Raw genomic sequence first — 25,692 nt, 5'->3', positions numbered from 1 at the left:
TTGTCCATTTTCAAAATAAACCAAGCTGCGATCAGCCAAAGAGCAAGGAAAACAATGACGAAGCTGAAAACTCCAGCATTGCATGTTATGCAGAATTTTGACCAAATTGTGGAAAAGTCAATTTTGTTGGGAGGGACGAAGAATTCAGCAGAGAAAATGGCTTTTTGAGGGAGATCCTTGCAGAAGCACTCGGTGTATTCTGGCGTTGATCGAGAGTCGACATGGCAGCCGTTGCTTGACCATTTTCCGGTTTCTTGATTGAGCACTCTGCAGCCTGGTGTGGAGAGGAAAAGATGGTGCGTCGTGTCAGGAAGATCAGGTGATCGTCGTTTTCGTCGATTTTGTTGCGGCGTAGTCATGTTGGATGTAGTGTACATGCTTCCAACGAACCAACTGCAAGGATAAACTTCGCATTCGATGTCATTCTCTGGGATGAAAACTTTGTATTTGTCGATCGCAGGATTTTCCATCTCCCAGATTTCAAGATTCAAAGGCAAAGAGAATTTGAAATCGAAAATATGCTCATCTGGAGTTGATCCTAAAACCGGCGCAGATCCGTTTCTAATGAACACTTCATAATGAACAGTTGTGTCTTCCAGATGTGGGGGCTCGTAAACCATCAGAATGGCATTACCGGGGCCGACGATTTCGAAACGAGAGACTTGCAGAACTCCCTCGTCGGGGAAATGCAATTCCATCATTTGATTATCTGCGCTGAAATCATTGGGGATCGCGAGACCCATTCCAGATTTCAAAATATCATCAGTTCCGTTCGGCATGTTTAACACAGTGACAGCAGAATTGACTAGAGAAGCGTTATCATCATATTTGAACGGGTTTTTGCCAAAAGTCGACATTTGAATATCGAGTTCTTCTTGACCCTGCTCGAGAAGCGCGGCTGTAGTCGCTTCGGATATTTCCGGGAGTTTGATGGAAACGCCATTTTTGTTCCTCAGTTGGGCTCCTGAAGCATCCTCTGCGCTGATTTTCTGAGTGTTGACGCTTAGATCTCCTGACTCAACCTCAGTCGCTTCTTCACCTCCCATCTGCTTGGTAGTCAACGCTCCTGTCAGGTCAGAAACAGAGCCAAGGGACTTTGAGGTGATATTTTTCGCTGCTGGCGCTTTTTCGGCAATGTTCTTTCGATTTTCAAGTCGTGCGAGTTTTCTCATCCATTCGTTTTCTATCGGGTTGATGTCTCGCTTTTCCATTTGGTCGAAATTCGGCTCTTTTCCGGCGAGCTTGTCTTCTTTCAGCACTTGATCGTCTGGAGTCGAAGTGGAAACGATACCGGATAGACTGGCCATGACTTTTCCTCCGATCTTGCTCAGTTGCTCTTTGTTCGCTTCTTCAGTGAAGCCTTTGAGATTGGAAGTCATTGACGCTGCCATATCAGCGCCTTTTTGCTGCGTTTCGTCGTCCAAATCATCTCCTGTCTCAGTGAAAGTAGAAACCGCTGCTGATACTTGCATCAATGACTCAGGCGAGACAATTACATCGACAATGCTTCCCATCGCGTTCATCAGTTCTTTCTTCAACCCCTTTTTGACGGACGATTCGACTTCCAAGGACAAATCATTTTCATAAGCAGACATTGTCGTGACATAAATTGGCGATTCAGTCGGTCCATAAAGCTGTTCGGAAATTCCAGAGAATTCGTACATTTCATAATCGGATGAATTGTCTGACCCGCCTTGATACTCGTCGTAGAAATAATCAGCAGATCGCCTTGCTCGTTTTCGGATAAAATCTCGAACTTGCCTTTTTCTTCGAGAAAGCGAGCTCTGCGTTTCGAGAGAACCGGATGACAAGAAGTTTGATGCCTCAGCAGCCATTTGAAGTGTCCACTGACGGACTCGTTCCGCTTCTTCAGCTTTTTGTTTTGCGATTTCTTCTGAGTCTTCTTCCGCTGCGATTCCATCAGTTTCTACTGGTCTCGCGACGACTTGAGAAAGATCGAACAGTGGCTCTTCTGGCTGTCCTTCGACAATTGGATTTGGAGTTGGCATGTTGTTTGCGAAAATCAATCGCCTTGTTGTGGCCGCCACGGTTGTCAAAGCTGCGGTTGTTGTGATCAAGGTATCGGACGAAATATCCGAAATGTTTTGAATGAAATAGCTAGAAACAGCGCCAGTGATGGATGCCACAATTTTCGGATTCTTAGTGCTCACTGCTGTAAGCAATTTCGAGCTATTTCCAGAAACAGCGTTCATCAAGTCTCCGCCCACGTCGACAGAGATCATTGGGAAGGACTGGACGAGGATTTCGTTGGAGTCAACACATTCTCCGTACAAATCGCAGATTTCAGCAACAACTCGGAGACCAAAGAAGAAGAAGTCTTTGTTGCCGAGCGGGAGGGAGAGTTTTGGTGTTTGAGGGGACGGACCGTGGTAGAGCAGGAAAGGATCAATTGATTCATTGATCGGTTTTGTCGTAAATCGGTACATAAGCTGAGGCTGGCGACCAGCAGCTTCCTCGTAGTTCAGAAAAGTTCCTTCATCAAACCAGTCTTGGCATTGAAAACTCACTTCGCCTTTGACCGCCTCTACTTTTGCGAAAACACGGCGATTGTATCGGCTGAAATAAGAATCCTCAGGAACATACAGAAGCTCAACATTTTCATCGTCCTCGGCAATATCGAAAAGGGTGCAGTTTCCATTCGTTTCATTGATAGCTGCGGTAAATTGATATCCAAGACAGTTGATTGCTTCACCGAAACAACAGGCTTCTGAGCATTCTGCTTCCGGAATGTCTTCGGTAAAAATAACCGTGGCATTCTCATTTGGAACCAGTTCATATTGCTCTTGGGTAATGTAATCGCAGGTAGATTCGCCTCCGATTCCAACGCAATGACCATCAATTGGTGGAAGGTTCACTTTTCGGACAATTTGGTTGGAAGCCTCTTGTCGAACGATTTGGTCGAGTTCTTCGTCGTATCCGTCCATAGATACAGAAACGTCAATCGAATACTCTCGCCCGGGCAAGAAATAGTTCTTGTGGACTTTCATAATTCTCTGGTTGAACGTTGCCGTCATGGATGGAACATCATCAACGATTGCTGATCCTGGCTCATCGGGCTCATCATATGAAGAGTATTCATCCTCTTCTTCCTCCTCTGGAAGGTCGTAAAGACTGAAGCTCCAGAAAAATCGAGGCGATCTTCCGCGAACACAATTTTTGCATTTTATCATAAGAGAAAGAACTTCGCCTCGATTCAATTTATCCTTGCAGTTTTCCACACACTTGATGAAGAAATCTGGCGGATCACCTGCAACGGCCGTAACAGTCTGCTCGAAAATCGCCTCTCGAATATCCTTGCTGCAGACGAGTATGACTTTGAATGGCTCGTTCATGTAAAAGAAGTCGGTGTTGATCCAGACTTCGGATTTAGATCGAATTTGATACATGTCTGAAAGATCAAATTTGCCCTCTTCAGTTGGTTTGTCCTCCCAGTGATACGGCAAAAGGCTTTGATTTGCATAAAGCTCTTCAAAATATGCATCGATAGGGATTGTTTCTGTCGCGTTTGTACCCAAAATAAACCACTCAAATTCAATTCCTTTGGTTTGGTCAGAGCTTGACTCGTCTGGATCAATTGCATCAGCTTTAAATTGAATGGTTTTTCCATGTCCAGCAGTTCGTTTTTCGCCACCTTCAATGTCGATTTCGAGTGGACTTGGAATGACATTTATCCAGACAACGTCTTCAACCAAAAAGTCCAAATCGTTGAATTCCAGTTCAATTGTTACTTTCCACAAGCCTTCGATTAAATCACGTGGCTGCAGAGCAGCTTCAAGTTTTTCAGCAAGAACGAGTTCGATGTAACTGCCAGAGCCTTCCAGATTTTCGACATCTCCGGAAGACTCTTCGATGAGCTCAAGGTGATCTTCCAAAGTCATGTTTCCGTCAATAACCATGTTGTCGAAGCTATGGTCGAAACCAATCAGTTTTGCTGTCCAGCGGAAACTGTAGCCTGGATTCACTTCGCATTGAATGTCACTGGTTGCCGAAAGAATCAATTTCTTCGACTTCGGAAGCGTAATTGTTTTCGTCTCGTCCGCGAGCCACGGGCCTTCGATCTTGATCGCTGGATATTGGCAGCCAAACTGGTTGATGCCGATTTTCTTTTGAATCATTTGGTCTTTTACGATATTATCACCGGCTTGATCATCATCCGTCGATGTTATTTCAACGATGCTGTCATAAATGCCATAGTCGCTGTAAGAATAGGTTTCAACAATCTTGATTGTTTCACCTTCTTCCAGATCATAATCGATCACGTGCTCAACCGGGTAGAAGCTCAATGTTGGATATGTCTCCATGCAGGGTTTTGATTTCGAATAATCTCGTCCTTTTCGAATGATGATGTCATGATAAACTGCTTCGGTAACGTTGTTCTGATCGAATATTATTCTGACACAGGTTTCGGAAGCGTAGGAAAATGACAAAGTCACTTCGTAATCCATTTCCGGCCTTGCCACCCCATTGTTGGTGAAATCAAGGAGGCGGAAGCCGGGGGATCCTTGCGCGCCGAGGAAGTTCGTGAAGACAGTTGTCTGATCCCTCGCTTCGATTCTCGTCGACGTTCGATTCAGAGATGATGTGAAGAGAACGCAACCGTCTTCAGTTGACAAAGTGGTCATCAGACAGCAGTTCTTACAGACGCAATTTGTCTTTCCCTCTTTTACTACTTGCGGAATCTTTGCGCATTCTCGTTCTCGTTGAACGTCGCACTTTTTCAAGCAAGCCTGCTCATTTTTCACAAGCGGCATCGTTATAATCGGCGCTGCGTTTCGGACAGTAAAGCCAGGGAAAGGCTTATAGTCCCATCTTTCGCAAGCTTTAAGATAGTGGCATCCGCAGCGACCGCCGTTAGCAACGTTTCTCAGCGCGATCCAAGGTCGTTTCGGATCTACGCTTCGTTTTTCGCAGTAGTTGACTTCGATCATTGATTTTGGAAAGATAGGCGTGCCCGACTTGTGTTTTGGGAAAAGGCATTGGACAACTACTCCAGGGAAATCGTTGTCGATGCTTATCCAACCTGGTGAGCAAGATTTTTGATGAATTCGGATAAAATCTTTCAAGTCCCAACTGTATACTTTTCCGATTTTCTTGCACGTTGCGGTCAAGTCGGCATTGTAACTTGGAATGACTCCTTTAGGAGTTTGCTCGTAGGTCCATTCGCCATTGTTCAAAATCGCTGGAATCATCTCAAGCGGATTGATCCAGTTGACATCTCGTTGGATGCACAGCTTCTGGTCTTCTGCAGCTTCTTGAGCGATCATTCCGGTTTTAAGAGTGACGCAAAATGGCCGAGAATTCTCGCCAGTCTGAGGGTTTTCAGCACGGATGCACATTCTGTAAACCATGTCATTGTCCAATTGAATGGAATCCTCAATAACGTCTCCGCCGCCGAGCATTTCGGGTGTCCAAGATTTTTCTCCATCAGCCCGGATCTTTTTCAAAACATAATGGCCAGGGCATCCCTCGAAGTCGGAACAATCGCAGTATTTTGGATCATCAGTTCCGCATCGCCAGGTGATTCGCCTGTGCCGAGGAGCCAGTGCATCTCCTAGTTTCCATGAGCCTTTGATGAGATAAGGGTGGAATACGCTGATTTGGTAGTCAGTTGGTTTCGAGAGAGGTGTTGCTACAGCGATTTGTTCAGTGTCGGACTCGGTAAACTCGTTTACAGCATGGATCGTGAACTGGTATTTAGTCCCTGCCGTGAGATTTCTTCTCTCATACTTGTTTTCGGTGATGTTCTCAGTGAATACAACTACATCTGTTTCAACTTCGAGAACGACAATGTGGTAGTGGGCTGTTCCGGGGACATCTTCCCACTCTAGAACCACTTTGTCTTCTTGCAGCTCATCGTCGTTGCTTCTCAAGTTGATGATTGGAGAAAGTTTAGTCCAAACAGAGAGTGATTTTGACCTTGTCTCCGTGATTTCATTTCGACCGATGATACTTAGAGTGTACGAAACGCCAGGTAAGAGTGATCCGAATCGCAGGTCAATTTCAGCCTTGAACAAGGACGTCAAGAATAAGACTTGTCCGTTTGTATATCTCAGCTGAACGAGATAATCTGCGGCCCCGGGAACGTTCGACCATTGAGCCTTGAAACTTGCGTAAGTTTTTTCAACGATTTCGGCTAGCTCGATATCTGGCAAAAGAGTCGCTTCGTAGCCGTAGAAAGACTCAGAGAATGTCTTTTGATTGAAGGCGATCAATTCGTATTTGTACTTCGTATCGGGGAGTAGATCGGTGACATCGTAGGAAGTCTCGTTAGTGATGAGCTCGCGAGGGTTTTCCTCACCGCGGTCCATGAAATACGTTAATTCAAAGTCCTTATCAATTATAATTTTGTATGAATCTGCGCCGTCAATCGGTTGCCAAGAGAAAACAATTCCTTCTGGTCGCTTTTCGAAAATGACCACGTCTCGGGGGTTGAATGGGTTAAGCAAGGTGTAGTGGCTCAGCACAGCAACGTTAGATTTTGTAACATCATTGAAAGCTTGAAGACTGACGTTGTAAAAAGCACCTGGCTGAAGATTTTTCAATTCGATCGAATTCGCGATCCATTCTGTTTCTTGAGCTTGGACAGTTTCGGAGTGAATTTGTCGTCCGGCGCTATCAGATAATTCAACAACATATTCCACCGCGTTCGGAACAAAGCCCCACGAAACAGTCATGTCATTATGGTGAACCTGAACAGCTGCTACTTCGGGAATATTTTCAAGCTCAGTGTAGATTGTGAAAACTTCTGCGTCGGAAAGCGTATTGAGATTTTTACCAGCGACTGAGTAGCTGTATTTTGCACCAGGAACAAGTCCTGTTACTTGATAGCTGCTATTCGTTGTGTGAAAAAGCAAAGTAGATTCCGTGAGATTCAATTTTTGATCATAATGCTGCTTGACTGAAATTTCGTAACCAGTTGCGCCGTCGACAGTGTTCCATTCGAGGGACAGACTTGTCGGTTCGATTTCAATCAGATCTACTTGAGAAAGCGTGTCAAGTCTAGTGTAGGTTTCGATGAGCGCTTCTGCTGATTTTGTCTCTTCATTGACCGCTTGGATGGTAATCTTGTATAGCGTTCCAGCTGATAAGCCAAAAAAGGTATACTGAGGAATCCTCACTTCTATTTGAGTTGCTTCTCCGTTTTCTGCGGTGAGGGTGAGGAGATAATTCGAAGCTTTCGAAATCGCGGACCACTCGAGAGTGACTGAATCTGCTGAAGGAAGAACAGTTATATTCGTTGGCGTAGTCAGTAAGAGCATGACATTTTTCTCGACGAAATGGGAGGTGCAGTTATCATTGACAGCTTGAATCTTCACAGATTGCATTGAACCTTGTTCTAGGTTATCTAGGACGATTTCAGTTCGACTCTCACTTGAGTTCAATGGAAAGTCTATTGGCGCATCGTTTATTTTTCCGACAATTCTGGTCGCTTTATCGACGTGCTCTACAGAGAGAACGAGGGAAGTGTCCTCAACATTTGAGATTACAACATCCGGCTCATAAAGACGTGTCCAAACGTAATACTGCGAAAGAACAGATGTTGTGTCTTCGTTGACAGCTTCTGCTTCAATGAGATATAAGGATCCATCAATGAGTTGATCGAATTTGATTGAAGTTGATGTTGTTGATTTAGCAAAAGGATCCTCTCCCGGGAACTGAGGCATGCCATTGAAATCATATCGCTCTGCTCCGTTTACTTTGTCCCATGCGTATTCCAAGAAATCAGGCCCGGATTGTCTCAAAGTCGCATTTACTCTTGTCATTTTTGTATGAAGTGAGAATGGAGCAGGATTCGACTTTGTATCTGGATTTGTTCCCCAAATGGATCCTTCGTAAAGCGTATTCGGCTGAAGATTTTGTGCGACTATTCGTTCATCTTCGCTGGTTTTTGTCACATTTTCGGAAATTAGTTCCGGCGACGTCCACTGAATTACATAAAAACTTGTTTCTGGGACACGTGACCAGCTGAAATTGGCAATACGATCCTCTTCTATGATTTCGATATCGGTAACAGACTCGAGTTTTGTATAAAACATCTGATTCGCGATTCGTTTTCGATCATCTTCAATGGTCAGTTTTCTATCTTTTGGACAAATCTGTCCATAAATGACCAGATCATAGAGGCAAGCAGGTACAAGTCCTTCCACCACGACATTTTCCGTCTCTGCGATGTCGCAAATAACAACTTTGTCAGCCGGGCATGTTAAGGGTTTTACATAGACAGCGTAGTTCAAGCCAACAGTTTTATTCCATGTCAAAACAACGTTGTCATCGTTGATTTCATTCATGTCCAAATCTGGTGAATCCGGCAAAAGTGTTCTGATTTCAATAATTCGCTCATCTGATGATGTGTCAGGACTCTCGGAGCTGAGAATGATGGTATATCGAGTGTTCAACTCTAGATTCGTGAAATCAAATCCAAGTTCCGTCGTTGTCGTGTTCACCACGGTCTCGTTTGAGTAGTCCTTGATCAAAACACATCGATAGTACAGATCGTCGAAAGCCGGGGCCCAATCTTCTAGAGCAGCGTTCCATTTTGTCATGACTTTCGAATGGGTGATTTTGGTAACTCGAGCGGAATCCGGCAGAGGAAGTGTAGTGAATCCAGCGACGGGGACGGGCTGAGAGCGTGAGATTCTCGTGATGACATAGACTTTGAAATTTTGTTTGATTCCAGGCTCTAATTGACGGATAAAAGCGCGGTTTGTTCGAACTCGCATGATGTAGGAATACTCAGTCGAGTTGACGTGCACTTCGTAAGCAATAGCTTTTTCAGTTCCAGTCCATGTCAAAATCATTCGCCAGGGCTCGATGTCTTCAATGACTAGATCTTCAACTGTCTTTGCTTCAGTAATGACCGGATAAAGAGTCATTACACCGGGAACTTCGTTTTCAGCAACTGGTTCAACGGAAATATTGTAAAGAGTTGTTTCTTCAAGCCCAGTGATGATGATTCCAGCATAATCAGTTTCTTGGAGGGTCAAATTAGAAACTTCGGAGACATAGAAAACCCTGTATTTTACTGCGTGTTCGACTGGATCCCATTTCAATGTGACTTGGTTAGGAGTCAGTTTTATTCGCTGGAAGTTGGAAATTGGATTAAGCTTGCTCCAGTGAGCCAGTTTCGATTCGTAACCTCGAGTGACTTTGTTGATCGGGTTGATTTTTATGTCGTATTCGGTGAATGGAGTCAGAGAGTTGATGGGGAATTTGAGGTCTGATGTTTCTCCGTCGATGACCCAATCGGAAGAATTAATCTTTGCATGAGCCAGCTCGTATCGAAGAGCACGAGTCACGGGCGCAAAAACCACTTCAATTTGAGTGTTGTTGTAGAAATTCACTTCAAAGTCTTCCGGCGCTTCCAACAATGTCGCCGACTTGTATTTTGATTTCATTCCGTCATATCGCTGATTCCAGCCCCAAATTGATATTTGATATTTTAAACCCGGAAGAAGGTCGTCGATGTATCCACAGGTCTCACTTCCTTCTACAAAATCGGTAAAGTCCTTTGCCCGAGAAACTTTGTCTTCTGGCTCAATCGATGCGTAATTCATCGTGTATCCTTCAGCCATAAAAACTGGGTTCCAGCAGATTGTTTTAGTGTAAGTGTCATAGATCTTTGTAGTGACTTGCTCAGGAGCTTCAAGGAAGGTGTCGAACTCATCGTTTGCCGGCTGGCCACTTGTTTCTGGCGCTTCAGCAATGATGACGAGTTTGTAGGTCGATCCAGGGAGCAAATTGACCAGCTTTTCTTTAGTCTGCTCGACATAAATTGAAAGTTCTTCATTTTGAACGGGCTCTTGGGCTTGGTATTTAATCGTGTACCCTTTTGCTCCGTTAACAGAGGCCCAACTCAACTGGGAGGTCTTATCTGTTCTTGACTTGATTTCAATCGCTTGAGTTGGTGAAAGTCTGGTGTAATCAGTGACAGTTCCATTCTCACCAATTTGCTGACCCCGTTCTGCTCGGACAAAGAAAAGATATTCAGTGTACGGATCGAGATTTCGAACTCTGATATTTTGATCTTCAGAGAGAAGATAGCGCATTCGGAAAGTCTTCTCGCGGCCAGAATCGACGATTTTTTTGAATGTCGGCGTGTCGACGTATTGAATACGATATTGGTCTGCACGAGGTACTTGTGTCCAGCTGATTTTGATCACTGTATGAGTCCGTGAGTCGACATTTACAGTCGGTGCGGACATGTGCGTCAGAGCAGTGAGAGTCGTGTTGTCAGAGTAGTAGATGTCCTTGGTTGCCCAAATTGTGAAGTTGTAATTTGTATCGGCGACCAAGTCGGGGATCCATTGGAAGTCATTCGTGTCAATTTTCCAGTATCTTCCGTCTCCTGCGATGTGATAGGTGTTATCAGTGAATGAATTCCAGATCAATCGAAGAAGGATGTCTGAGGTGAAATCAACAGAGAATCCCTTGATTGGCGTGATTTTAGTTTGCGGGCTGAAATCCGTAGGATAGGAGTCAGAAATATCAGAAAACGCCTGAATCTCGATCACATAGATAGTTGCCGGTCGAAGATCGCGAATGAGAAGAGAAGAGTCCTTTGCAGGAATCTTGTGCACTTGGATACGCTTGTTTGTCCGTTTGCTTGTGACTTTCAGGATGAAATGATCCGCATTGGGAACTTGAAGCCAGCGCATCATTATTGTTTTATCCGTCGACGCCGGTATGTCCTGACGCAGTTTCTTGATATATCCAAGTTTTGTAATAACAGTCGTGAACATTGGCATTCCCTCTGTATTTGCATTCATACCGACGACTTTGATGGTGTAAATCGAATTTGGTGTCAGATCCGTCAGAGTCACGTCACTTGTTTCTGTTCGTTCAACGCGTTCTTCGGGGTCTTCTTGATGGCTGAAATACACAAGATAATGGCTCGCTCCATTCGCTTCTTTCCAATCCAATTTCATTGTATCATCGTAAACTTCTGTCATCGTTAAATAATCGACTCCTTGGATCTTTGTGAAGATCTTGATCGTTGCCGGATGAGAAACGACGTGCCCATAAGCACGGATGACGAAAATATAATGATGGTTGGGAATCAACTCTTTAAATTCATGTTCAGTTTTGTTATGAAGAACGACCTTCGCCACGTGATTATTGTCATCGTAGACATTGATGTCATAATCCCAAATTCCCTCGCAGGCGTCCCACGCAACTCTGACAAGATCATCGTAGACTTCGACAGTTCGGAAGTTTTCGGGAGTGTGCGGCCGAGTGAAGAAGCGCTCGGTCGTAACTGATCCATCCGTGAAACGATTGTGAGCTGTGATCTTTATTTCATGCTCAGTATTATGATTCATGCCCGCAGCAAAGAACTGATGCTCTTCGAGATTCTTTGGTCGGACTCGGTGAGTCAGATGGAAAGGTGGTCGATCAGAACTATGATCTCCTTCTCGGCGCTTTCTATCATGATCCAGGTCATCAGTTATTTCGATTTCGTAGCTTTCAGCGCCTTCTACTGGTGTCCATTGAATGTCAAAATAATCGTCACCGGTTTCATCTCCTCGTGGTGGTTTGAAAGGAGAGAGAATCTTTGTCGGCGCCAGTTTTGTTCGCATTTTTAGTGGAAACGGCCACGAAAAAGAGATTTTGTTCTCGGCAATGACTTCTATGAGATACGGAGAGTTTGGATGAAGATCAATTATGTCCGTTGAGTCGGATTTGGTCGTCAATCGCTGGACTCGCTTTCGTCTTGCAATATCGTGGGTGACGATGATTGAGTATCTGTCCGCTTTGTTAACCAGTTTCCATTTTACCTTCACAGAATCATGCGTTACATCGAAGAACTCAGCCAGTTCAGTTGTCTTCAATCGAGTGATAAAGGTCATTTCCGCTCTTTCCGAATAAGTTTGTTTGTTGACTCCTCCAAGCCAGAACATGTAGATTGTTCCTGGCTCAAGTCCGTCTAGTGTCATTTTGCTATCCGCCGTCAGCTGAAAAATTTGCTCGTGCTTGTCTACCGCATTTTTGGAAATATTCTGCATCAGATATTTTGATCCTTGGTCCCAGTCCGATTTTATTTCGCATTTTTTCACCCCTTCTGATCGCCATCTGGGGCAGTTTTGCCCCTTAGAGCGGTAGAATCCGGGGCGAATGAGAAAGTTGTTCACGGGTCGACAGGTAGCGAGGGCCAGGTAGTAAAGATCAGCGCCTTCCATAATCGTCCACGTGAGCGTAGCACTTGAATTATGAAGGTTCTTATTTGGGATGCAGAGATCTTCTGGAGCAAGAAGTTTTGTATATTGGAAAAGAAGCGCCTCTTTTGAGATAATTTCAACTTTGTCGGTTCGTTTCATGATCGCAGTGATCGAGACTTTGTATTGAATTCCGGGAGTGAGAGCTTCGATGTAAGCTGCAGCTGATTGAACATATCTACTCGTGAGACCATCGGCAGGAGAGGGTTCGATCTTGATCTTGTATTTTTGAGCGAGTACTACTGGGTTCCAAGATAGTTCGAAAGCAGTATCTTCTTGGTTCGGTGAGAAGAGATCCTCAGCCTTGCAGAGTTCACTGATAAAAACTATCTCCGCTGGATCACCTCTCGTGTTTTCATCAAAAGCGTAAACGATTGTTTGGTACTTTCTTGCGTTCTCAAGACCGGTGACTCGTGCATTTGTTCCATCAACATCTTCAAGGAAAACGCTTTGCCCATTGTCGAGGTCGTAGACTTGTACTTTGTATTTTGCGCCGTAGCCGACATCTTCCCACGAAAATCTCACTTCGTCACAATCAACAGCATCGATGCTGACTTTTTTAATCTTGGGGAACTCGGAATAGAATGTCATTTCGCGAGTTGTACCCTCCGTTGCATTGCCGTAGAAGTCGATCGCGTTTGAGTGGATGAATATTTGATATCCAGTAACTGGCTTGACAGCGTGGTTGAAATTGAAGTCTTTTGTCTCCTGAGATGCTGCAATTTCAGCACCTGTTTCTAGCTCGATGACTTTGATCGTGAATGATTCAGAGCCTTCCACAGTTTTCCACGAGTAATCAACATCCACGTCTGAGGCGATGATGGTCAGGTTGTCAATCGGAGGAGGGCGGGTCAAAAGTTCCACAATGTGAGGAGCACTGTTAGTTTTGTCGTTTCCAGCCGTAATTGACATATTCAACCGAGAATTATAAGGCAGAATTCTCGTGTTGAATTCAATTTCGCTCGACATGATGTTCGGGATAACTTTTTTCTCCTCCATGTTTTCACCTTCAAAATCAACGATGTAGCAATCGGCCTTGTAGACATCCATCCAATCGAGCCGCATGAAAGTCTTGATGTCTTCGCTCTCCTCTTTCATCGTTAAATTGATAATGTCATGGAGCTGACTGTCCCATTTTCTGTAAAAATACATCCAGTCATCTCCTTTTCCATTCTTCGCGACAAGGCCGCGCTCCTTCGCCACTTGATCATAATCCTCCATCCTGAAGCCGTACATTCTGCACATTCCCTTGCTCATCGAATAAGCAACAGCGTGGCAGATGAAATCGACGTCTTGTTCGTTGCAGCAGAAAATGTCGCATTCCTCGGGCACTTCTGTCTCTCTCGTACGGCACATGTCCGGCTCCGTGAGACAGTCGATGTCGGGCCATGATTTCGTGTTGTGACCCACGTGATCGTTGATACAACGCTGGTTCTCGGTGTCTGACTTGAGCTTGATCGCGTACATCGCCAGAACCAGCGACAAGTATTTCCTTTATGAAGCTCAAAAACTTAATTTCAACGGCCAATAAACTTTTATCTATTATAAATCTATTTCCTCCGAGAAAACCAACTTATGGTTCTTTATTTTAAGCCTCTCCTGGAGTTCCCTCCATTGTCGCCAGCCATATTGGACGGGAGATTCTAGAACTCTTGATCCTAGAATTTGCGTCCACTGGCGATCTTCTCTTGTGCTTCGAAATGCACCGAACGCTCATGTTTTTATACACATCTTCCGATAATTGAGCCTGCATAATTCCTTTCAAAAAATTAAAGCAATTGACTCCGTAATGATTTACGCAGATGATCATTTATGCATTTGCACTGCACTAGAATTTTCTCTTAAAATCACCTTTCGTGAGATAAGAAAATACAGTATGACTTGTCAACTGTACCATTTTGAACAAAGCTTGATGATTTCCTTTGACATACGCACTTCAAGCACTTTATTTGCATCTCGCCGTAAAATAAAAAAAATTCATTCAAAAGAAGTCTCGCTCAACATGACCAGAAAAAGGAGATATGATAGACTTTGCAGTATGCTTCATACTTTTTTCTTGCGTCGTTCTTTCCGCAGTTAGTCGATTTGGGCAGGGGATCAGAGAATTTTCGAATACGTTTTGCATAATCGTTTAACATACCGCGCCATATTTTCAGAAGATAAAAAAACGATGATCCTTATTTGACTTTCAAAGAAAAGAAAAATCGAGTTAGACAGAAATCGTTTTATTTTCAACCCAGTAAGGGCGGAAATTAATCATCGTGGCGGACGAAATGTTCGAAGAGCAGGTGGAATTTTGGACCCGAAGTCTATCAAACAGCTGTCGAAGAAGCTTTCTTCTAGTGAAGAGATGGCCGACTCGATGAACGTCTTCGACCAAGTGCACCTTCCGAAGAGGAAGTACTACCAATGGGCTATTCTGAAGCCGGAGAATAAAAGTGATCTGGCGAAGCTAGTAGCAATTAAGCAAGTTGATATAAATATGCCGTACAATGAAGCTTCAATTAGTCTCGCTCGAGAATTGTTAGAGTTTTCTATATTCTCAACTAAGCGAAAATTAAATATAAAAGAACTCATTTAAAAGATAAAATTGGACCATCCAAATGTAGCAAAATTTCACGGCGTCGTCAAAGATTCTCTTCCGGGCTCTGCTTTGCGCGTTTGGGACTACTACAACAAAGGAACAGTTTTTATATTGCAAAATAGCGCTCGTGCGAAAACTTCATAAAAACTACGCAAAGGGTCCTTATACGACATTCTTTATCTTAACAGAAGTCTCAATCTAACAATCGAAACAAAGATCAACTTTGTGCGAGAGATTCTTTTAGGAATAAACTACATCCATCAGAGCCCTGTTAAAATTATCGGCAACCTTACCTCTCGAAATTGCATGATCGACAGTAGATTTCACATTCGAATCGGGGACTTCGACTTGGCTACCTGTGACCGGTGGATACGAAGGCAAGGGCTTTGTGCGGAGAATTGCCACTATCATGATCTGGAAGAAGAAAAACTGCTCTGGATAGCGCCAGAAGTGCTTATTAGAAATGATTTCTCTTTTTGGAATTATCGTCAAGGTCTATCAAATCTCCCAAGATCGAAGTACCCGGAGGAGGATATGTACAGCTTTGGAATCATTCTTCAGGAGTTGATTTTTGCTCAGGGACCGGCATTCACAGCAGAAATTATAACCATCGAAGAGAAAGTGGCAAAGATGTTGACAAATGAACTTGTTCTAGTGAAACAAAATTTTTCCGGAGTTGAATTGACACGATTTCAAAGAGATAGGTACTTTAAAACATTTTCGATATCATAAACTGTCATTCATAATAATTATCTTAATTTAGTCTTGAGAGGTGTCTCCACGCAGATCCGTCGTTGCGGTACCAATCTGCTGCTTCCGCCCTTTCAGATTTGAATACCAGGGGGCTTGTTGTCAAAAGAGATGTTGTTGAAATTATGCTTGATACTCTTGAGTACTATTCTCGCGACCTGGAACGGCAAATAGCTGCTAAAAAGGTTGAATATGAAAGAGAGCGTCAAAGAGCTGACGATATAAACTTTATGATCGGCTTTAAATATATTTTCTTCGAGAATATTTTACTTGATAAAGCCAAACCAAAGACTGTTGCCAGCTCAAATAGTTGAAAACATGAAGTACGGAGACTCTACCAATACTTTTGCTAGACATCATGAAAATGTTTCTCTCTATTTCTCTGACATTTGCGGCTTTACTTCTCTTGGTATTTTCCCTTCTAAAGAATTTTTTAAATGAATATTCAGGAAAAAGAAGCACGCCAACTCAGGTGATGCAAATGATCGGGAAACTCTTCAAACTCTTCGATGAGACGATTGCTGAATTCAACTGCCAAAAAATCGAAACTATTGGCGACGCTTACTTTGCTGTCTCAGGATGTCCCGCGGAATACGAGTTTCATGCCTCGGAAATCGCCCAATTCGCGCTGTCAATTCGAAACCGCTACATTTGCGACTTCGAAATTCCTCATTTACCCAATGATCGATTCCAAATGAGAATCGGACTTCACACTGGACCGGTCACATCTGCGGTTGTTGGCAAAATCATGCCAAAGTGGTGTCTTTTCGGGGAAAATGTGAAAATTGTGGAGAACTGCGAGACTTACGGGGTACCGGATCAAATTCATCTTACCCAGGCCATCGGTAGTTCTTCGTTTTAGTAATTCTTAACATGGGAATTCTAGCGGATATCCTTGCAAAAGCAAAAAGCCAAACTGGACTCTTTTCCAACGAAAAAGCCCGCTTCACCATCCGAGAACGAGAAATCACTGGAAAAGGTTTCGCAAAAGCAGTCAAGGCTCGTGAGATTCTTGGCGGAAAAACTTTCTTCTTGATAAAGGATAATTTTTCTCGAGGAAAAAGCTACAAAAGAACACACACAAATTCCGCCTCTTCTTCTGGAGGTCGTAAAACACGGAGAAGTTCCGTTTTCAGGTTCGAAATCAAGGAAGACTGCAAAGAGGTGCTAAAATTTTTCTTTAGTATCGGGGCTAGAGTAACAGGAAGAATTACTGGCAGAGTTTCCGATAAACGCCTGTCACGAATGTCCAACAGGAGAGCTTCAGACGCGAGGCTTCCCACTTACAGAGCAACTGCCGATTCCGTTGGAGACATTTTTGAGGATGATTTCAGGTAAACTCTTCTGTGAAATTTATGTCATTTTTTTCAAGTGAGATGAGGGCGTCGAGATTCGTCACACAAAGAGAAAGCACTAGAAAAGGCCCGAGGGCGACTCCATATTCTCGAGAAACGGGAAGGAAGCGAACAACGAAGAGAACAATTATGTTTGACGATGAAATCGTTCATTTACGAAGACGAAGTTTTTCGCGCTGAATAAAACTAAAATAATGATACTGTTTTATAGATATCGAATATAAATAAAAAGGCAGAAAATTCCAGTTCTTTCTGGCTACCAAGGATCTTCAGGATTTCCAGGCACGTAGCCAATCAGAGCGCGCTGCGACTCGCATCAATTTTTTCGCCTTGTCCCCAGAGAGAAGCCCTCTTTTCCCAATAAATTGTTGAAAAAATTGATTTTCTGAGCGAAATTTGAGTTGTGCTGTATTTTTAGAATGGTGGAGTGTGACTGCATAGAGAAAGTTGGATATCTAGCGCTGGGTTTCTTCGCATTGAAGGTTGGAATTAAGGGTTTTAGTGCTGTTTTTGATTGAGTTTTCAGATAGCTTCGTGGGTTTTGTCGAGATTGTGGGTTTTTGGTCTCTCAAAGCCGGTTGATTTCGGAAAGTTTGGAGATTGGACGGTTATTACTGGCGGAACAGGTTTGTTTTCAGAAGAGATGTTCGATAGAGCGCATTTTTAGATGGTATTGGGGCCGAATACGCTCGTCAGCTTGCGAAAGCAGGTCAAAATATCATCATCGTCGGACGAAATCAAATGAAGCTTGAAAACATGGAGAAAGAAATTACTGAAGCAACTTCCGCGAAAGTAGTGCTCGTTCGCGCTGATTTATCTAAACAAGTAAAGAGATAAACTCGTGAAAAATTTGTAAAAATTAAAGGACGAGACGGCAAAAGCTGCCGATAAACTGAAAGAACTCGCGAGAGAAAAGCAAATCGGCGTATTGGTGAACAACGCGGGGGTGAGCTACGACTTTCCGGAATTCTTTCATATGATTCCGAATTCGGCGGAGAAATTGGATCAATTAGTCAACGTCAATTGCGCATCGATGGTCCAGGCAACTGCCGCCGTTATTGGTCCCATGTCCGAGCGAAAAACAGGTACAAATGAAGCTCTTTACAGCCAGTTAATTTTGTTTTAGGACTTGTGATCAACATTGGCTCTGGAACTGGCGATTTGGTTTGCCCATTGCTCTCGCTCTACGCTTCCACGAAAGCTTACGTTCACCATTTTACCAAGTGCCTTCGATATGAATACGAAGATCACGGAATTCAAGTCCAGCTCATTTCTCCTCACCTCGTGTCTTCCAAAATGTCCAAAGTCAGAGCAGGCCTTCTTCAGCCCTCTCCAAAGAAATTCGTCCAAAGCGCCCTTGCTTCCGCCACCCGACTCGAGGTAAAAACCCACCTATTGACCAGAGTGGCTATTTTGGACAAAAAATAGGGGTCTATCCATCCAAATTCCATCCAAAAAATTTCTAACCGGGTCTATCCATCCAAAATCCAATCCAATCCAATTTTCGCCCAATTCCCAACTAAAATCCAATTCCAAGTTCTTCCAAAATTCCAACTTTTCCCAATTCCCAATATGCCCCGATTCCATTGGATTTCCAATATTTTCCAGCTAGCAAATTCAAAAAAAATCAAACAAACAATACTTATTCTTCAAAGTTTATTTCTGTAGATCCAAGGGCAATGTCTAGGATTGTGCTGGCAGCAAGTTTATGGCGTCGAATAGATCGCATCAATGTCGTGAAACTGAAGGCTCGCTCCAGGCTTGAACTTGAGACGGAAGAGTGATGAAGCTAAGAAATGCTTTATTTTTAAACTCAAAAAAACCGAACCATTAATCCGATTCTGCTCAATCTTGGCAAGGTTTCAGCGTATCGCCGCCAGAACTCTCCAACAATATCATCTTCCGCAACCTTCTTCATTGCGCAATACTTCTTGTCTAATTTCAAATTAAGTAGATTAATGATGAAAATTACTTACGCGCTTCTATATCAGTATCATTTACTTCGTCGTACTGAGCAATCTCTTCTTCGATCTTGGAACGGATTTCTTTTGGCTTTCCTAGTCCGCGGCGGTGACTAAGTGGGCCAACAGCGTTATTTTGGCTGTCACATTGAACATTATTAACGCCAGCTTCAAGGAGCTGTAACAACTGTTCATCTGTCAGCTCGTCGTCTTCCATTGTTCGATCAACCTCTGTGATCCAGTTCTTCGCTTTTTCGAGCCAATCCTTGGTTCCGTCGACGAGTACTTTCTGAATTATTTAATTTTTTTGGCATGAAGATAAATACATACCATTATTTTGGAGATGAAGGGGACTCGGGAATCTTTCATTTTGGCGACGACTGGATGAAAATTCATCGCTATCGATGTAGAGTCGGGTGCCAGGTAAATGCTTGCCAAGTCCAGAGTGGCTATTTTGGACAAAAAATAGGGGTCTATCCATCCAAATTCCATCCAAAAAATTTCTAACCGGGTCTATCCATCCAAAATCCAATCCAATCCAATTTTCGCCCAATTCCCAACTAAAATCCAATTCCAAGTTCTTCCAAAATTCCAACTTTTCCCAATTCCCAATATGCCCCGATTCCATTGGATTTCCAATATTTTCCAGCTAGCAAATTCAAAAAAAATCAAACAAACAATACTTATTCTTCAAAGTTTATTTCTGTAGATCCAAGGGCAATGTCTAGGATTGTGCTGGCAGCAAGTTTATGGCGTCGAATAGATCGCATCAATGTCGTGAAACTGAAGGCTCGCTCCAGGCTTGAACTTGAGACGGAAGAGTGATGAAGCTAAGAAATGCTTTATTTTTAAACTCAAAAAAACCGAACCATTAATCCGATTCTGCTCAATCTTGGCAAGGTTTCAGCGTATCGCCGCCAGAACTCTCCAACAATATCATCTTCCGCAACCTTCTTCATTGCGCAATACTTCTTGTCTAATTTCAAATTAAGTAGATTAATGATGAAAATTACTTACGCGCTTCTATATCAGTATCATTTACTTCGTCGTACTGAGCAATCTCTTCTTCGATCTTGGAACGGATTTCTTTTGGCTTTCCTAGTCCGCGGCGGTGACTAAGTGGGCCAACAGCGTTATTTTGGCTGTCACATTGAACATTATTAACGCCAGCTTCAAGGAGCTGTAACAACTGTTCATCTGTCAGCTCGTCGTCTTCCATTGTTCGATCAACCTCTGTGATCCAGTTCTTCGCTTTTTCGAGCCAATCCTTGGTTCCGTCGACGAGTACTTTCTGAATTATTTAATTTTTTTGGCATGAAGATAAATACATACCATTATTTTGGAGATGAAGGGGACTCGGGAATCTTTCATTTTGGCGACGACTGGATGAAAATTCATCGCTATCGATGTAGAGTCGGGTGCCAGGTAAATGCTTGCCAAGTCTTTGTTGGTAAAACGAAGGGGTACTTGACATGGGACATCGTTTCCATTCATATCAATCCGCTTTTTTGTAACCTGTTCCACCACACTGATGAGCACAGCCTTCGCAAATCTGGATTCCTCGGTCCGACTGATTGTGATTCGATTGACGCACTCAATCATTATTCGTTCGATTTGCTTGTAGTACGCTGATCCGCAGGCAAGCGAGTCAGACTCGAGAATATTGATACTGCGATGAATTTCGATAAGAAGAGGGTTGATCGATCGCGCAAACTGCAGATCTGGGACTGGACACTCAGCGAGAAGATGGCGTTGAGGGTGGTTGATAGAAAAGAGGTTGTTTAGGCTATCTTCGCTCAAAAGGAGACGCTGAACTCCATAGATTAATTTCCGGAAGCGCGTGGAGCCGGAAATTCGATCGATGGCCTTCCCTTTCTCCTTTCTGTTGAGGAATGCATCCGTCTTTTCTTCAACAAGTCGTTTGACTTGATCGTCTTCAAGAATTTCAGTACTCGCTTTTATTTTTGCATTATAAAACTCTTTTATAAGCAAGCGATTAGTCACTTCTTGAGAAATCAAAAACGCATTGATTGACTTGTATCCGACACCAGCCGGAAGATCACTCGCCGATACTGTAGCTTCACACTTGTCGATGAATTTTTCAAGTGATTCGTACTTCTTATCCTTCGGTCCACCTGGTCTGAGATTTTGTTCGCACGCTCTCTTAAGGTTGCAACACATTGAATGACTTCCGCAAATGCTACGGTTGATCGTAAAATGCTCGGGCACGGACTCTGCTGCCTGATCGCTCACAATGCAGACCAAGTTTTTCTCTATCGCATCGGTAAGGTTGTATTCTTCAAATATCTGCTTCAGTTTTTCTATGGTGTGATCCGCAGTTGAGTCCGGCATCGGAACATAACCGATCAAACAGTTCCAAAATCCGTTTTTGCAGCGAATATTGACCTCAACCCCGAGTATCTTCCAGAGCGTATTTTCTTTAGTTTTCACGTATTTGTGGTCTTTAAAGGATATTAAATTGTTAATAAGACAAATTATTCAAAAATTTTTAAAGAAACTTTGAAATCCTTATCCTAGAGAAATTGACAGGCGGCCCTTTTTTGCCATTTCCGGAAGAATCTGTTGAAGGCGCTCCCGAATTTTCTTTGCCTCTTCTTTCATGTATATTTTGATGGCATCCTTCGAAAGGCAAAGTTGATTGATGAGCATCTGGCTAAAGGATACATTTTTGAGAAGGCAGCGCATCAGGGCCTTGACAGAGTCATGTGACCAAAACCGGAAGCTTGTTCCGGTATCGCGCATGACTTGCAGAACTTTCTTCTGGACATCAACTCTGTGGTCCTTGGTGTTATTCAGAAGCGCGAGTACTCTCTGCTCATCTGGTGCTTGCGCGTGGCGATCCACAATCGGTTCGAGAGTCTTTTTATAGACATCTGTATTTTGATCGTATGTATGGAATGGCTTAAGGTTTTTTAAGAATTTTTACAAAATGCAAATTTTACCTCTCCTCTGCATTTTTTGCACTTAGCTCCATCTATTCTTGCGCAGCGCAAGTAGCAAGTCGGAAATCCCTCGAAATAGTACTCTTCAAATTCAAGGTTGAGCTCTCGAATCTTGTCTTGTAGTTTTGTAGGGGTCCATTTCTTCCATTCACCAGTCGGTTGCTCACTTTTTTCATCAGCAGTAATTTCCGCTTTCTTTCTATCAACCTCTTCTTTTCGTTTATCCTTGTCTTTTTCGTCACTCGCCACATAAATGCATCTCTTGGAACGCTTGGCAGGTGGACTCATCCCTTCTGAAAAAAGGTTGACTAGTAAAAGAAAAGAAAATGCCATTTAAATCGCAGTAAAACTCTCTAATGATCAGTATTTATCCGTCTGAGAAAGGTAGACTGCGCGTGATGAGTGTAGGTTGAGAACAAACCTGATTGGTCGAGCATTTTTTCGCAATTTTTTCTCGGATCAAATCTTGCCAACAACTGCCAATTCCCCAAGAAGATCCAATTTTCCAATGTCGCCAATCCCCAATTTCCCCCAATTACCCAATTTTACCCAATAAAATCCGATACCCTGGCCATCCAAATTCCATCCAAACCTTATTGGATTGGATCCAATCCAATTCCAACTAACCCCCAAGTCCAAAATAGCCACCCTGCTATTGACAACGCCTTCAAAGAGAATTCTAGAGCACATGCGGGTACTTCTTCCACGATTTGCAGCACGCTTTTGTCACCAACATTCCAGCCTTTCTTCAAAACAAGCTTTTATTTTCAATGCACGAAAAAGTGCGCAAACGAGCCTACCGAAAGATGAAAACGAACTAAAATCAAGCTGCTATTATATTCAATTCAAAAAGGAATTAAGAAAATCTTTCAAAATCATCACTTCTTCATTTATTTTCACAGGAACACAATTTCGCAATTCTATCCAGTTTTCACAAAGACTATCAATGAACTGTTCAATAAATTATTTATTTAATTACCTCCCTGATTTATATTTTTATTCCTAGAATGCCAAAAGTAAAGAAAGAGCGGACCAAATACCATCACGCGGCGAAAAAGGCCGATTCTAGCGACGATGAAGATCTCAAAGAGCTTGGACTCGTCTTCAAAAGTAAGGAGATATTTATCCTCGTTTTTTTAATTGCTTAGTCCCGCCGCCAAAGCTTCCTCTATTGACGGAGAATCCTTTCTCTGGGGAGACCTTGGAGGATGATCGAATGTCAATGGCGTCTTCAAGAATGAGTTCTCGAAGCTCGACTTCCCGGCTTGGTCGGGATGGAGATGGAAAGGTACCTTGATGCTCCTTGATTTTGTTTCTATTTTACTCTTTAGAATGTGACGAAAAAGCAAAGAAGGCAAGCCAGACGAGAGTTTCTTATTCAGCGGTTGAATATTTCTAAACAAGTCGAGCAGGATATGAAAAATTATGTGTAAGTGATCATCTTTTTACTATCGATAGTCAAAGCTGAATTTCAGCGAGAAAAAGGAAAAGGGAGGAACCGCGGCGACTCTTGATATGCTCATGGATAGCTTACCAACGCAGCCGGAGTTATTTACCGAGGATATAATTGTATTTACACTTTTTTATTCAAATATTAACATTTTCCAAGGCGGAAACAAACAGACGAGCTCTGAATCCCAATCGACTGACGCAAAACGACTGTAGAAATACCTGCAACAAGCGAGGAAAGAAAATGGTGGAGGAAGAAGTAAAGGCGTTCCAGGAAAGAGTAAAAGAAGCGAGCGAAGCTGTGCCGACGAAACTGTCCATTATGGATCAATTGAAACAAATGAAAGAAAAGATGAAAGAAAATGTGAAAAAGCAGAATGCTTTGTTGGAGGAATCGGCCAAGGTGGCTGAGTTGCAGTCTGCTGGATACTGAAAATGACAAATTGAAATCTATACTAAATAATACTGAACTATTTCACGATAGAATTTTTAGAATGATCAAAGCTGTTCTTATATTCAACAACCAAGGCAAGCCAAGAGTTACGAAGTTCTATCAGCATTACAGCGAGCAAGATCAACAATCGATTATTGAGGTAACAATACGTGTACTACGTGTATTTATAAGTTTGATCGAAATTTTATATGAAGCGTTCGTACCATTGTGGTGATCTCATCTAGAGCCCCAAGAGCATTTAGGTAGGAGACGAAGGGACGCAAGCCTTGATGGGTTGGTTCGAACCTGTTAGTCGATCACATCCCGCTGCGACGTCCCTTGCCCGCCCTCTTTTGATGAATAATTGCATAAAACAGAAATTGGGAAATAAGATCGCCACACAACTAAAAAGGATCCCTCAGAAGGATCTATTATTATAAAGATTATAAAATTATAAGATGAATCCTTTTCTTCTGTAGGTAGTTCTTTTAACGCATTTACCATCAAATAAATTAATCCCGCAGTTTCTGTATTATTTCTTTAGGAAATTTTCAACTTGGTTTCGCGTAGAGAAGAAGGTGTGTGCAGCTTTCTCGAGGGCGGCAAATTAGTCGGCGGATCTGATTACCGCTTGATTTACCGACACTACGCAACCTTGTATTTCATCTTTTGCGTTGACTCGTCCGAATCTGAGCTTGGTATTTTGGATTTGATACAGGTACGAATCACTGACGCTTTTGGGTCTTTCTTTCAATTGCAGGTTCTCGTGGAAGTTCTGGACAGATGTTTCGAAAATGTTTGTGAGTTGGATTTGATCTTTCACATGGACAAAGTGCATTTTATTTTGAACGAAATGATTATGGGCGGAATGGTCTTAGGTAACCTCGTTGTACAGTCGATTGTGTATTCAATCCTTGTAGAAACAAGTCTTCACGAAATCGTGAGCAGATATCACGAGCAGGAGAAAATCTGTAAACAGGAGGTATGAAAAGTCGCATGTTGTGTAACCATCAGTTATACAATTTCAAAATCATTTATCCGTTGTCCGTCCAATTGTCATGTTTGTAGACGAGTATTCTGCCTGGTCTCAAGGACTCGCTTGCAAGAGGCCGCTCGAGTATAAAAATGCCTAAGTTTGGATTTCTGCACTAGCTCCTTTCTGGATTCTAGAGCTTGTGAAAATCTGGTGCTATTTATGTAATGCCTGTTTAATTGACGCCGTTCGATTCCAATTCTTCATTTACGCATTTATCCAACTGTTTGTACTGTATGTATTTGCTCATCGGTAACAGCACGTCGTAACTTGTTGTTCTCTTCCATGTCTTCAAAAATAAATGATTAATGATGCAGATCTAGGGTCGGCACCGACCACCGACCAAAACCCGACCTGATTTGGGTATCGACCAACCCAACCTGTGATTTTTATTCTTTGTTTGGTCGGTGGTCGGGTATGGTCGGTCGATGGTCGGTTTTTGGTCGGTTTTTGGTCGGTTTTGGTCGGATATTGACCGGTTGACGGTCGGGTTGGTCGGTTTTGGTCGGAAACCTATTCATTTTCTTCACTCATCGAGTATAATTTAAATGAAAACTAACAGCGGATCATTATTTCTTTTGGATAAAAACCGACCCGACCCGACCAAAAACCGACCACCGACCGACCAAAAACCGACCAAAAAGTAAGGCGACCCGACCAACCAAAACGACCACGGATTTCGCCAAATTTTTGGGAGACCGACCAACCCGACCTGGGAAAATGGTGGTCGGTGCCGACCCTAGATGCAGATCGGCTTCTCCAAAACACCGTCAATGGTGGCCGGCGCGCTGAAGAGTATCGAACTGCCAAATTTGAAAAATGAACTCAAGAATATCGAGCTGCCGAAGCTCCCCTCGCTCAGAAGATGAAACTTAAGGAAAGGCTCAAATTATGATTCTGAGTGCCCTTGGGTAATGACTTGTTTTTGAGA

General features: G+C 43.0%; 4 protein-coding genes across 7 annotated transcripts; 2 read left to right on the top strand and 2 right to left on the bottom strand.

The window, feature by feature from the left end:
* The first annotated feature begins 17,289 nt into the window (after positions 1-17,289).
* Positions 17,290-22,824, top strand: LOC145696145 (very-long-chain 3-oxoacyl-CoA reductase-like). The gene is made up of 6 exons (XM_081773138.1): positions 17,290-17,404; positions 17,449-17,548; positions 17,590-17,747; positions 17,788-18,007; positions 18,049-18,302; positions 22,530-22,824. Exons 1-6 carry the CDS (start codon positions 17,342-17,344, stop codon positions 22,665-22,667), a joined length of 933 nt encoding a protein of 310 aa, XP_081629264.1. The 5' UTR covers positions 17,290-17,341; the 3' UTR covers positions 22,668-22,824.
* LOC145696141 (uncharacterized) lies at positions 19,033-21,360 on the bottom strand. Its single transcript, XM_081773131.1, has 5 exons — positions 20,216-21,360; positions 19,901-20,174; positions 19,753-19,859; positions 19,214-19,713; positions 19,033-19,172 (listed from the first exon to the last, which is right to left on the bottom strand). Exons 1-4 carry the CDS (start codon positions 21,233-21,235, stop codon positions 19,567-19,569), a joined length of 1,548 nt encoding a protein of 515 aa, XP_081629257.1. The 5' UTR covers positions 21,236-21,360; the 3' UTR covers positions 19,033-19,172; positions 19,214-19,566.
* LOC145696146 (uncharacterized) lies at positions 21,398-22,168 on the bottom strand. The gene is made up of 2 exons (XM_081773139.1): positions 21,847-22,168; positions 21,398-21,805 (listed from the first exon to the last, which is right to left on the bottom strand). Exons 1-2 carry the CDS (start codon positions 22,132-22,134, stop codon positions 21,413-21,415), a joined length of 681 nt encoding a protein of 226 aa, XP_081629265.1. The 5' UTR covers positions 22,135-22,168; the 3' UTR covers positions 21,398-21,412.
* LOC145696147 (AP-3 complex subunit sigma-1-like) lies at positions 22,818-25,657 on the top strand. 4 transcript variants are annotated; one of them, XR_014133792.1, is made up of 6 exons: positions 22,818-22,956; positions 22,995-23,134; positions 23,178-23,275; positions 23,322-23,415; positions 23,456-23,888; positions 24,273-24,413. XR_014133792.1 is itself a non-coding variant. In XM_081773140.1 (5 exons), the coding sequence occupies exons 1-5, from the start codon at positions 23,790-23,792 to the stop codon at positions 25,628-25,630; spliced, it is 573 nt and encodes a 190-aa protein (XP_081629266.1). In that variant the 5' UTR covers positions 23,784-23,789; the 3' UTR covers positions 25,631-25,657. The 4 variants fall into 4 exon arrangements, 2 of the variants coding, with proteins under 2 accessions (XP_081629266.1, XP_081629267.1); XR_014133793.1 differs by lacking the exons at positions 22,818-22,956; positions 22,995-23,134; positions 23,178-23,275; positions 23,322-23,415 and adding exons at positions 24,489-24,606; positions 24,649-24,710; positions 24,797-24,995; positions 25,511-25,639 and having other exon boundaries at positions 23,784-23,888; positions 24,273-24,446; XM_081773140.1 differs by lacking the exons at positions 22,818-22,956; positions 22,995-23,134; positions 23,178-23,275; positions 23,322-23,415 and adding exons at positions 24,489-24,606; positions 24,649-24,710; positions 25,511-25,657 and having other exon boundaries at positions 23,784-23,888; positions 24,273-24,446.
* Positions 25,658-25,692: the final 35 nt, after the last annotated feature.

Source organism: Oikopleura dioica, chromosome 2 (assembly GCF_907165135.1).
Source record: "Oikopleura dioica chromosome 2, OKI2018_I68_1.0, whole genome shotgun sequence".
NCBI classification, from domain to species: Eukaryota; Metazoa; Chordata; class Appendicularia; order Copelata; family Oikopleuridae; genus Oikopleura; species Oikopleura dioica.
Note: the sequence above shows the minus strand (reverse complement) of the source record. Positions and strands in the feature narration are given on the sequence as shown.

Coding starts and splice junctions, on each gene's coding strand:
- LOC145696145 (XM_081773138.1), top strand. CDS start 17,342: ATGGTGGAGTGTGACTGCATAGAGAAAGTTGGATATCTAGCGCTGGGT. Junction 17,549..17,589: donor GGTTATTACTGGCGGAACAG/GTTTGTTTTCAG, acceptor GCGCATTTTTAG/ATGGTATTGGGGCCGAATAC. Junction 17,748..17,787: donor GCGCTGATTTATCTAAACAA/GTAAAGAGATAA, acceptor TAAAAATTAAAG/GACGAGACGGCAAAAGCTGC.
- LOC145696141 (XM_081773131.1), bottom strand. CDS start 21,235: ATGCCGGACTCAACTGCGGATCACACCATAGAAAAACTGAAGCAGATA. Junction 20,175..20,215: donor CCTTCATCTCCAAAATAATG/GTATGTATTTAT, acceptor TAAATAATTCAG/AAAGTACTCGTCGACGGAAC. Junction 19,714..19,752: donor TGAGCAGAATCGGATTAATG/GTTCGGTTTTTT, acceptor AGCATTTCTTAG/CTTCATCACTCTTCCGTCTC.
- LOC145696146 (XM_081773139.1), bottom strand. CDS start 22,134: ATGAGTCCACCTGCCAAGCGTTCCAAGAGATGCATTTATGTGGCGAGT. Junction 21,806..21,846: donor GCAAAAAATGCAGAGGAGAG/GTAAAATTTGCA, acceptor AAAAACCTTAAG/CCATTCCATACATACGATCA.
- LOC145696147 (XM_081773140.1), top strand. CDS start 23,790: ATGATCAAAGCTGTTCTTATATTCAACAACCAAGGCAAGCCAAGAGTT. Junction 23,889..24,272: donor ATCAACAATCGATTATTGAG/GTAACAATACGT, acceptor TTATTTCTTTAG/GAAATTTTCAACTTGGTTTC. Junction 24,711..25,510: donor AGAAAATCTGTAAACAGGAG/GTATGAAAAGTC, acceptor CCCTAGATGCAG/ATCGGCTTCTCCAAAACACC.